At 30.9% G+C, this 12,863-nt stretch overlaps 1 protein-coding gene across 1 annotated transcript in view; it reads right to left on the bottom strand.

The window, feature by feature from the left end:
• LOC145245779 (signal peptide peptidase-like 2A) overlaps positions 1–12,863 on the bottom strand; it is a 199,833-nt gene that overhangs the window by 97,682 nt on the left and 89,288 nt on the right. Inside the window, exon 7 of the mRNA XM_080107396.1 lies at positions 9,485–9,663. Coding sequence (XP_079963522.1) covers positions 9,485–9,663 — 179 coding nt within the window. The remainder of the gene's footprint in view (positions 1–9,484; positions 9,664–12,863) is intronic.

Genomic DNA, 12,863 nt, shown 5'->3' on the forward strand with positions numbered 1-12,863 from the left:
CAAACACTTGAAGCATCATATTTTTATGGAAATCTATCCAGACTAGGCATAAAGCCACTTGATGTAAGGAGCTGAAAAAGTAGACTGCTTCAAGGTAAAAAATAAAACAGCTTACGATAAGTGTTAGATTCTGACCTAGAAAATAACAATTCTTCTCCCTTTGTCAGAAACATTGCTAATGGAATGTGAGGACTAAAGGACAAAATAAGAGAAGCGAGGGTTACAACTGTCAAAAGTAAACCAAAGGTCCACTTTCTACCTTACTTAAATGACAGTTGACTGTAGCAGCTTCCTTTTAACATACACAACATGTCGAACAATAGCAGTGCACTAACAGAGGTTTTATGCAAATATATGCTTAGCCACTTGCGTTAATTATAAATAATAGATAATATATATAGTAATAAGTAGTAAGTAATAATATACATATATATATATATATATATATATATATAATATATTATATAGTAATAAATAGATATTTACATCCAGAAATAAAATCGGTTTAAGGCTTCTAAAATTGTGCAGATTCCATGGTTTGACAAGATACACCTGAAGAAGGTCAGAGATTACATCAACTGAAATGTTATGAAAATGACACTCAGGATTATAAAGGTTTTATTGTAATTTGAAGTATGAGTATATTTTTAAGACACTGTAAGTTGTCCACAAATTTTTAAACAGTGTGAGTGAGAGAAAGGGAGTCCAATTTCTTGCTATTGTTTTTGGCAATTTTGGACTCTTATCCTGAACAGTAAAACCATATAGATTCACACATGTTGTTAGAAATTCTAATTATTCGGTAAAATGAAAAGAAAATATGAACATAAAAGTCCTTTTTGGCTTTAAAATTACTCATATCATGAATACAAACATTTACCAACTGAAAAAAGATTTAAATATTAATAGTTTAATTAAGAAAACAAAGTCAATCTAAGCGTATAATGCGATATTCCAATATCCTATCGCTAAATACTCTCGGTTTATGCCTGCTGATTTGGCATTTACACATACATAATTTTCCTCAATTCCTCTCTTAATTTTTTTTTTTTTTTACATGGAGGTCACCACTTATCAAGGCCCAAGGGCCACTCGGGGATAAGGGTTATTGTGTGTACAGTAATCAGTGGGATGGTGTAGTAATAGTATTGCAGAATTGATAAAGTGTCATTACTTAAGGGGGCGGTTCATCAGGAATTTGTTTGTGTTGGACTTGAAGACATCCAGGTTGAAGTCAGGAGGGAAACAGGCAAGCGGAACAGAGTTCCACAGGCGTGCAGTTCTAAGAAGGAAGCTTTGTTTAGGTTAAGGCACAGATAAGGAGTGGGGGAAATTATTGACGGTGGTTTCAGCTAGTCGGGTGTTTTTTGAAAAAGATTGGCAAAGGTGGACCAGAGAATAGAGCTCAGACGAGCACTTGCCATGGAAATAACGATAGAACAAAGATAGGATCGCTACGTCTCTTCTGTGGGAAAGAGTTTGCAAGGAAGAGAAAAGGGCATCCCCCACCAAGCCACGAAGTCTCTAATAGCCTAGAGGTAGAATGCTAGCCTATTAAATCAAGGGTGACTGTGACTGGGTTCAAATCTCCTACCAGTAGTAATTATCACTTCCTACACTGATGATTGCGTAAACATGTAGCACTCGAGTCTGTAGGTATAAAAATGATTTTTAATATTTATAAAAATATTATCAGTGTATATATTTTAATGAGTGGGGTCACCAACAATTTCTTTATATTTATCTTATTATTTAATATTTTCCTTTTTCAAAAACAACAAATACTGGTGACCCCACTGATTTAAATATACATTTTTCTTTTGTTGGTATCTCTTAATCCATTTATTTATATATATATATATATATGATTAGTTTTTTTGGAAAAAGAAATCCAGCAGGGTGCTCAAAAGGAAAATCCGAAATGTAAGAGCGTATTTATAATTGGCTGAAGAGAGCTTGATAAGGATACCTTAAACGGTCCTTATTAACGGGCTTGAAACCAACGGTACCAATGATTTGTCTCATCTAGCAACTTTCTGTACACACACATATATATATATATATATGAATGACTACTTTATTTAATCAAATACATTAATATACAAAGATATAATTTTATGTGTAAATTTCCAGTATTTAGTTCAACAGTGCTCAATACATAGGTAGAGCTACTTTCATAAAAAAATCTTGATATTGAAAATTTATTCAAATTTTCAAAAAAATTTATAAACCTATAAGAAAGGTATACAAAATTTTAATTATTCGACAAGGAGTACAAATAAACAAAAGAAAAACTTATTTCATGGAGTTTCGAAGAATGCAATTCTTCTCATCAGAGGGAAGAGGTTTGCAAAATATACAATAAAATTTTGCAGGTTAATGCATCACAGAAAATAATATGAAGTTTATCATATGTGTGTCAAAAAATCATTTAACAGTTTGAGACAGATTATAGGGATTCAAAGAGACTGAGAAAGCAAAAAACAGAAAAGAGGGAGAAAAAAGGATATGATAAAAATCCAATGGAAAAGATGGGAAAATCTAGAACAGGAAAAATTTGTTAATCCATGAGAAAACAGAAATATAAATATAAATGTCCAGGGTAAATTGGAGCTTCAAGAAAAATCATCAGGTTGTGAAGTCAAGATATGCAACGTTTTTTTTTTTTTAAATAATGGATCAAGGAAAAGAAAGGTGTTAAAATGAAGATACTAAATGAGATCAGGAAAAGTGGTGGTTAGAAAAAAAAAGAGAAAAATGAAAAAAGAGATAAGAATAAAAGAGAGGAAGAAAGGATATTAAAAAACCAAGAGGAAAGGGGAGAAAGAAAGACAGACATAGTTGAGTGGGGAGGCGAGAGAACAAGGGGGAATGAGGCAAGTAGAGAGTCATCTTTATATATATATATATATATATATATATATATATATATATATATATATATATATATATATAATGTGGCTTAACTTCTTCATAATTTTAAACCATTTTTGGCTATTATTAATGACGTTTTTATTGGAAGATATTTTAATTTCTTTGAGATGTCACTGAAACTAAGCATCACAGACTGCATCAACACAATAAAAAATCATGCATTTTGAAGAAACTGAAAATGAAAGAATAAAATTATTTTTTTAAAAACTGCAATAAAGAATTTTTTTTTAAATCCGTACAACTTCACCGAAGAGAAAAGCAAATACTTTCAATATTGTTGCACTCCAAACACAATTCAGAAAGAAAATAAAATATATATAAGAATGAAAGGTTTTATCCAAATTATTTAAAATAAAAATAATCAAAACATTTAATCAAATGCTCATATAACACTGACAGAAAACTAATGTTTAAATAACAAAAAACATTGTTGCACTGAACATTTGTACAAGAGAACGGTTACACCCTTGCTGTGTCGATAACTATGGTGATGACAATAAAAAAAAAAAAACTATAAAAAAAAATACATGTTCATAGATTATTAAACAGTGCAAGTGAAAGAAACAGGGTCTCATTTTTTTGCTATTGGTAACTTTGGTCTAATCCTAAACAGCAAAATGTTGAGTATATATAAAGGAAATGATAATCAAATTCGTTCTAATCTTCAAAACATTTTTCATAAGGAAATTATAAAAAAAAAATTAATTTTTCCTCATTCAGATAAAAAGTGAACTTTGATGTTTTACAAATGCTTAAAATACTTTAATATAACCAAATTATTTAAAACAAAAACAAAAAAATCAGATCAAATGTTCATATAAGACTGATATAAAACTAAATTAAAAAAAAAACAAAAAAAAAACATTGTAATAAGTGAAACAAACAAAATGATAACCATAAGACAATTATAAATCAAAAATTAAGTTTTCCACATCCGTAGATAAAAAGGTTTGCTGCTTAAAATAATTTAATATCAATGAATCTGAAAGAAAAAACAAGTTTTATAATCAACAGCATATTTCTTTGATTTATGTCTATTACACAAAGACCAAATTGATGCAAAAGAAAGATGCTAGAAGAAAAAGAAATGACTTCATTCACACTGGCAAATGCTTGAAAAACTACAATGAAATTAGGTCAAGCAATAGTTTGTTGGTGATTTTATATTTCTTGCTTTCCTTGTTTTTATATTATATTGCAACAGTTGCAAAAGTTTGCGCATAAAGTAGAGAGAAGAGAGCCAGTTAGAGAGAGACGGGCATATTCTAAAATCAATATGACTGAGAATGTGAAGAAAGAAAGAGATTTTAAATTTAAAAAATTTTACACTTTTTCTTTTTTATTATCCAGGAGCTCAGGTAATGCCAAAGAGCCTTAGCAGTTTTTTGATTTTTTTAACCAACTATCCATATAAAACTTCCTTGATACCTACTTGGATTATGGAGAAGGAGAAAACTCAATATTCATTCTCTTGAGACAAAATTAGTATATTGGAAGTGGGAGGAATCAGAAAATTGCTTCCCCCCCCCCCATTCCTACTGGTAGTTCCTATCTACAACGCCCCCCCCCCCCCAGGGGACAGAGACACCAGGGTCGTTTTTTTAACATGAAGAAAAAGAACAAAAATAAAAATTGTCTCGGTCATGAAGGATTGCTCCTTCACTGAAAGAGAACAAGAAATTGAAGTGCAGCATCTGAAAAACAGATACTACACTTTGATCTTGACCAAAAGGTCAAAAACGTCTCCTACTGGTAGTTGTTTGAAAGAAAGAAAAAAAAAAAGGACACTGAAATTAATTCAAACATTTGGCTGCTGTTGATTTTATCTCTTTCTATGATATTGAAGCAGTTGAGTATGAATGGGAGGAAGGAAAAAAAGGGTTAAAAAAAAGTAACATGACTATGGATGTGTAAAGAGAAAGAGAGAAAGATATGAAAAGAAATATGTTGCACACTTTTTTTTTCACTCTTCTATGTTGTTCTGCATTCTACTGGGCAATGCCGAGTAGCCGTGCAAGTCACACATACACGCGTTTGTTCTTGTTTCACAAATGAAAAACATACATATTTCTTTATGCTGATCATGTCAACTGCAAGCCATAAAACCTAGTTGCATAACTGCCAGGCCTTTTATAGGTATCACCTTTGTTTATACTTGTTTTCATTATATTTCATTAAATTCTCAGGAATCAAGGGACTCTTTTCTGGGACTAACACTGGATTTCTATATGAAACACACAGATATCTGAGTGCCCAATTAAGATTCTTCTCTACTCTTAAACGTTAGGTGAGTAACGATATGAAAAACTCCAATCGACTAGTTAACTGTGTTATAGCATATCTTTATTATAGTCTCTTGGTTTTACCGGATTCCAGGACAAGAATTCGTCTAGTCTGGTGGAATATCCAACTAACTAGTACTATTACTTATGAGGTAAAATCATTAGAAGATGCACCATTCCTTGTATGAACCTTGTATAGTAACATCCTTAGGGGAAGATGCGCTATTCCTTGAATAAGCCATTGTATAGTCATATCAAGGAAATCTTATTTGGGCTTCAAATATTTTATCAGTTTGAATATTTGATTGTTGGAATGTGTTGTTTGATGTGGATGCCAAATCTTTGCGATGTCCTCCCAACGTAGTGGGAACTGAAACTACATTTGAATAAATAAATAGAATTACCTTCCAAACGTTGAGTTAGTAACAATATGAAAAACACTAATTTTTCATCCTTCCAATTGACCAGTTAACTATGTTGTACTATATCTTTATTGTGGCTTATTGGTTTTACTGGACTCCACAACAAAAATTCATCTAATTTCATGAAAAATAATCCTGTAGAACATATGCTAGATGTATTTTTAACAAAAAACAATTACATCGATATTTTGTGTTTATAAATAGCAGAATTGCAATTACTTAGTCAAAATGATCGATTGCAATTACCTCCCCTGGATATTGAAAACTCAACATTAAAAGCATACAATAAAACGCTATAAATCAATAAACTAAATAAATTAGATTTTTATTTGGAATTCATTTTTCACTGAATCAATTTTTATAATTTTTGTAATTTATACTAATTTTGATAGGACATGCGAGTGCGTAATAATGTTTTCATCTGAAATATGTTGGTTTTAAAAGAATCTAATTTATTAATTAATTAAAACAATTTAATTTATCAATTAAAACAATTTAATCTAAACAAATGCTAAAATATCCTACACTCATTGAAACAGCCCACTTTATTCACTGTTTAACACGAGTGTATCAGATCTTTGGAGGAGGCAGAGATTACACCCCGGTTGTTTGGATAACTATGGTAATATTATCAGGACATAATATGATTACAATACAATGAAAAGACTAAAAAGAAAATATGATAGAAACAAGTTGTCCATACATTGCTAAACAGTGGAGAGGAGAGAAAGAATGTCTCATTTTCTAGTACATATATATTTTTTCTGGTACATTCTTGTACATAGTAGATAACTAATTACTTATTAATTACTGATTGATTAGTTTAATTATGTGACAAACGAAAAGATTTGAAGTTAGATTTCAGTTGCAGAATAGGATTTAGTGAAGAAACACTAAAAAAAAAAAAAGGTGCATTCTGACCCCATCCGAGAGTGCAACACCTAGTTAACAACAGTATAAACAAATAAAAGAATTGAAGTTTAGAATTGTCACTATAGTTCATTGGAAATACTAACACAAAAAAAAAAAAAAAAAAGAAGAAAATCTTCGAAAACCCTGTCTTTCCTAGCCCTTCATCTCTCCTACTGAGAGGGACAACAAGATAATATACAAAATAATAAAACAGTTTTCTCTGATGATTTGTGTGTTAACCAATGTAATATTGATTCAACTGTTAATGATGTCCATCATGAGAGTAAATCTTTAAAAATATACATTATAATCACTCCCTCCACACACACACAGTGAATAAAAACTTTAGAAATTTAAATCATAAGTATGCATCAAAAGCTACAAATTTTCAAATCAACATAAAAATAATTTTCACAAAATAGTAAAAAAAAATAAATATAAAAAATAAAAATAAAATAAAATAACGAAAGCTGTAAGTTCTGCACTTTTCACAATTATTAATTTATTTGCTATTTAATATTTCAAGTTAAATTTAATAGTGGTAAAAAAAAAAAAATGAAAACAAATTACAAATGTTGCATTTAAGAAAATCTTTTTCAAAATGTTTTATTAGATTTTTTTTTAATACTGTGAAAAATATATATTAATAACAATTAGCATAGAAGTTACTTGATTCTTATGTTGCATTGTGAAAGCTTTCAATAATATGTAATAATTTATATATATCCTTTTTTAAGTATATATACAGGGTGATCCAAAAGTAACTCCCTATTCTAAAATAACTATAATTCATTCAAATGCTGTAATATGTTTCTCAATTTTTTTGTGTATGTTACTTAACGTGTGGTAATTAAATCTATCCTTTTGTTTTCTTTTCAGATCTGTTATATGAATTTGGTTTTTAATCTTGAAGGGAGAATACATGAAATTATTAGTTCCATCCCGCAAGAGTTTCTTGTGAAATCAGTTGAAGCGGTTCATGGTCGACTTGAAAAGCTGGTGGCGAATGGTGGTGGCCAAATTGAATTTTAAATAAAAGTCCATGTAATATACTTTCTTCTCATATTCATTAATTGGAGAAATTATACTTAAAAAGTATATTATAGTTATTTTAGAATAGGGAGTTACTTTCAGATCACCATATATATATATATATATATATATATATATATATATATATATATATTAGTTTGTTTATTATACAAACATTATTAGTTACATATGTGCATACATGTTTCAGTGAAATCCCAATTCAAGAGTAACACTTTATCAAACCAAAAAAAGAATCGATATTGAAACAGAAGTCAAAATTACATTAGTTTTTATAAGATGTTCGAGTGTGGTTTACGCTCTGGATGAAAATGGGTTGTATACTTTGTGAATGTGAGCAATAGGAGTTTCGGAGGGAAGTGTGGTAAAGGGAGGGAGTGGGGTGAGACACGAGGAGGGGGAGTACAATTTCGTATGGTTAAGCTGTCGCAATGGGGAGGTGTTAATATTCTTTTAACTTGACGGTTGTTAATTGGTCTAAGCTTTTTTTTTTTTTTTTTTTTTACATGGGGATCACCACTTATCAAGGCCCGGAGGCCACTCAGGGATAAGGGTTATTGCATGTACAGTAATCAATGAGATAGTATTGCAGCAATCATTAGTATTGGAGATTTGATAGAGTGTCTTACTTAAGGGGGCGGTTTGTCAGGAATTTGTTTATGTTGGATTTGAAGACATCCAAGTTGTAGTCAGGTGGGAAACAGGTGGACGGAAGAGAGTTCCACAGTCGTGCACTTCTGAGAAAGAAGCTCTGCTCATGGAATCTACGTTTGGATTTAGGCACAGATAAAGATTGGGGAAAATTATTGACAGTAGTTTCAGCCAGACGGGTGTTTCTCATGAAAGATTGGCGAGGGGGGGGGGGCGAAAGATTGGAGCTCAGACGAGCACTTGCCATGGAAATAACGATAAAACAAAGACAGGCTTGCAACGTCTCTTCTGTGGGAGAGAGACTGCAGGGAAGAGAAAAGGGGCATCCCCCACTAAGCCACAAAGTCTATTTTGTACTCTGTCAAGACAGGATAGGCTGTTTTTAGCAGCTCCTGCCCAGATGTGGCAGCAGTACTCCATCCTTGGACATACTTGGCTTTTATACAGATAGAGAATTTCATCAGTAGTGAGATATCTTCTGGAGCGGTAGAAGGATCCCACCATTTTCCCAGCATCCTTGGCAACAGACCTGATGTACGTATTGCTTTGATCTGAAGTAATATACTTTTATCGTTGCTACTTCTCTATCTTAGGTTTTTATGGTTGTTTTCTTTTCTGGTGGCGACTTCATTTTCCTATTGACAAGTTTTATTTATTTTTATTTTACTCATTGCTTTTTTTATCCGTTCATTTGTTTCTGGTTTTCAAATTATTTACTTGTTTGTTTATTTATAAGGTATATATCCATATGGTCAAATTAACAGTTAGTTGAACAGATATATGCGCCTATTTATATGATTTAAATAAATATACGTACTTTGCTATTTAATATTTCAAGTTAAATTTAATAGTGGTAAAAAAAGTTTTTTTTAACTTTTAAAACTAAATAAAAAAAAAATTTTTAAAACTTCTAGTCCTAAGACTTTCGTTGGAAAACTCGTTTGCTTGTAAGCCAATTAATCTCTCGTGATCACTGAATAAAAGCAGAGAGAAATGCTAAAATATAAAAAAATAAATTTAAAAAAAAAACAGCGAAAGTATTTAATTACAAAAAAAAAAAAAAAAAAAAAAAGAAAAGATTTTATGGTAACTGCTTGTTTCCTTCATCATCAGAACAATCATAAATAAACTTTGAGGCAAATGAAAGAATTATTTGCTGAAATGATTAAAAAAAAAGTGAGAAAAAAAATTTTAAAAGCAAAAGTTTTTGCTGATGAAGTTGTGTCTTCTCACCTAAGTAATCATAAAGGAAGTAGAGACCGAGGAGAAAGGCACACATTACGCACATCATCATAATGACAATTGGGATGGAAGCAGGGAAAACACTTTTAGCCTGGCGCTTTTCCAAAGGGGTGTCTGCCTTGGTCTCATCTTCAAGAGGTGCATGTCCATCTCTGTGAATATTCTCCTTCCTAACAAGAGAACAGCAAAAAAAGAGAATTTATACAAATTATTTAATCATATATTTTTTAGTTGCTGGAATATAAAAATATATATCATAAGAGTTAAACATATATATACATATATATAAATATATATACTCGGGTTTTTTTTATATTCAAAAGTAATAGACTAGTGAATTCAACAAGGTTGTTAGATAGTGCTCAATAAAAAGAGCTGGTAATACTTGTTTATTGTTCTATAAACATGCTCACATCCCGCTGCTACAAACAGCCACTTGTTTCAATCAATTATTCATTGAACATTTGAATAGTCAAGTCGCTGCCTGATGATATCTGTTGTTTGATTGAAACAAGTGGCTGTTTGTAGCAGCGGGATGTGAGCATGTTTATATAACAATAAACAAGTATAAATATATATATATATACACACACACACATATCTTAAGTTTTGGAGTAAAGACAAAACATTGACATTTTCGTTTTTTTATATATGCAAAATGAAAAACCGAAAATGTCAGCATTTTGTCTTTATTCCAAAACTTACTCAAGAGATTATATGTCATTAGTTATTGTAAAACCAAAAGATGTATTCAATTTATACTCATATTTTTTATAAACAATGTCTTACACATGCTTCGTTGAATAGCAGAAGCCCACTAAAGACACATGTATGTATTACAAAAACGGTTCGAAATTTGGTTTATGCATATATGAAATATGATACCTTTATTAGAAGGACTGTTGTTAAATAAGTATATAAGTATTTAATAAGACTGTTTGCAATATGAAAAAAAAAAAAAAAAATGATGAGATAGGAAATGAACAAACAAATAGAAGACAATACCTGAAATGGTTTTCTGCAAAACCTTTTTTTTCCAATAAATTTTTCACTTACTATTAATAGATTCGTTGATGGCGAAAAATATTTTAACATTTCAGGAGAAACATTCTTCTCAAAAAACACACTTTCTGTTTTCAGAGAAAACCGTCCCAAGATGGCCATTATATTTATCCAAATATAACAGACATCTTGGAACGTTTCACATAACAAAAGAAAACCTCTCAATCAGAACAAAACCGAATCAAGACAGCAATAAAAATTCTATTTATTTTTCTGTATAAGTTTTACAAGTGTTTAACTGTGCAAACAAATAAGAATGAAAAATTAACATCTTCATTGTATCCTGGACAATACCAAATATATATGGCAACTTATATATAAAAAGCACTTTATGTGTGTGTTTGCGTGAGTTCGTTCCTTATGGACTCCGAAACAGCTGAGCCGATTTTTTAAAAATTTCACACAAATGTACTTTATGTGTCTGGGTGTGTTCGCAGATAGGTTTTGTATCACAAACCCCCTGATAAGAATTGAAAATTGATTATCGAAAAATTCTGATTACAAAAGGAACAGTCCAATTCTGACCAAAGTTAACACCCTTACACAGCCTAACATCATAAGTGCATTTTAAAAGTTTTCTCACTGCATAAGCACAAGGGTCTGGCATATAAAATCAAAAGTAGGTTTTTTATAAGACAGGGGATGCGTGAGAAATGAATGTTTCTGTTTAGAGCACAATTGAAGCATGATACTTGACTTTTGCATGTTAACTTTAATTCAAGCCATTATATATAAAATATTTTATAAAATCAATAGCAAGTTCTCTACAGTGCAATGTAAACAACAATGTATTCTGGACAGTCACTGCAAGGAGGTATGTAAAGCTTTCCCTTGGTGCACCATAATGGGTCCCTGACTAGAGCAGGCAATCAATCAACTTGATTGAAAAATGGTCGATTTCACTGATTTCGATGACAATAAAAGTATTGGAAGCATGGAACATTCATTGAATCCGCATTCAATCCTAGGCAATGGCGGATCTCACTGCTAGTATATATATAAATGAGGGTCCTTTCAAAGTACCTTAAGAAAATAATTAAATAAAAAAGTGTGTTTATTTAAAAAAAAAAAAGAAAAGTAAAGTTAATAAAACGTAAATACAAAAATCATGATGGCACATTAAATGAAGAAACAAAAGCCGGTAGAACAACCTGCATCACAAAACTGGCCAAACATTTTGGACAAACCCAAACTAGCCCAAAAGACCCACCAGAAATACATCAAGACCTTCCATTATAGAAAACTGGAAGAATAGGCCAACCAATAACATGCCAAATATTTTTTGAATGATCTATGCCAAGAATAAGGATAAGACAAAACGTTTACAAATATAATCTGTGGGACAAAATCTTGCTACAAAAATGTTGAATTAATGCATATACATTTATACATTTTCTTAATTTAAACATTCTGATTGTGGAGTTTTAATCTTAAAAAAAAAAAAAAAAAATTAAAAATTAAAAAAAAAAAAAAACGCTAAGATAGTACCCCCCCCCAGTATTTTGAAGCTGTTAATATCACAAAAACAACAATAAATCTGAAATTTAAAAGCGATAAACAATGCATTCAAGTGGTGAATCACTGTAGCTCAGTGGTAGAACACTAAAATGTGGATGCTGGTGTCAGGAGTTTGATTCTGACCCATGCCATGGCTGAGAGCTAGAAATATGTATGCCCATGGGTGTACCTTTTATGCACGTAATATATATATATATATATTACAGAAAGATTTTTAATATTACGTTCATATTTTTGCTTTTTCTTAATAATCGAGCACTGTCCCAATAATCATATACATACATATATAATGATTATTTAAAATTCCAATAATCAAGATTTAGTCTTTGCTTATATCATTTATTTGTGCAATGGCCGAATTGATGATAGTCATACTATTGTTTTACAACATGTAATTTGCTACAATAAAATACAATTACATGCTGCTCTTCAGAAATCAAAATAAATCTATAAAGATGTTTTTATTGTGCAGAAATTTCATGAAGAAAAAAAATAGGAAGCAGACAACACTCATGCATCCCCCTAATAGGTTGACAATATTCCAATGAGAAAAATCACCACTTTGGTACTAGTTACTAATAACTAAAGACCTCTTCAGGTGATATTGCTTATACAAAAGTTCAGTCCGTAATAAGAATTCTACAGGAGGTTACAATCACAAAAAATTTATTAGGTCACATCACATGGCATTCAGAATTGCACTTCAGGGCACAACGAGGATACTAAAAAGAGCTCTTGGCTGGTTTCAATAAAAAGCAGAGCAATGTTGGCAGCTGGTTTGGTTGCCCCA

This window comes from Euprymna scolopes, chromosome 23 (genome assembly GCF_053919585.1).
Source record: "Euprymna scolopes isolate OS-2025 chromosome 23, ASM5391958v1, whole genome shotgun sequence".
In the NCBI taxonomy this organism is placed as follows: domain Eukaryota; kingdom Metazoa; phylum Mollusca; class Cephalopoda; order Sepiida; family Sepiolidae; genus Euprymna; species Euprymna scolopes.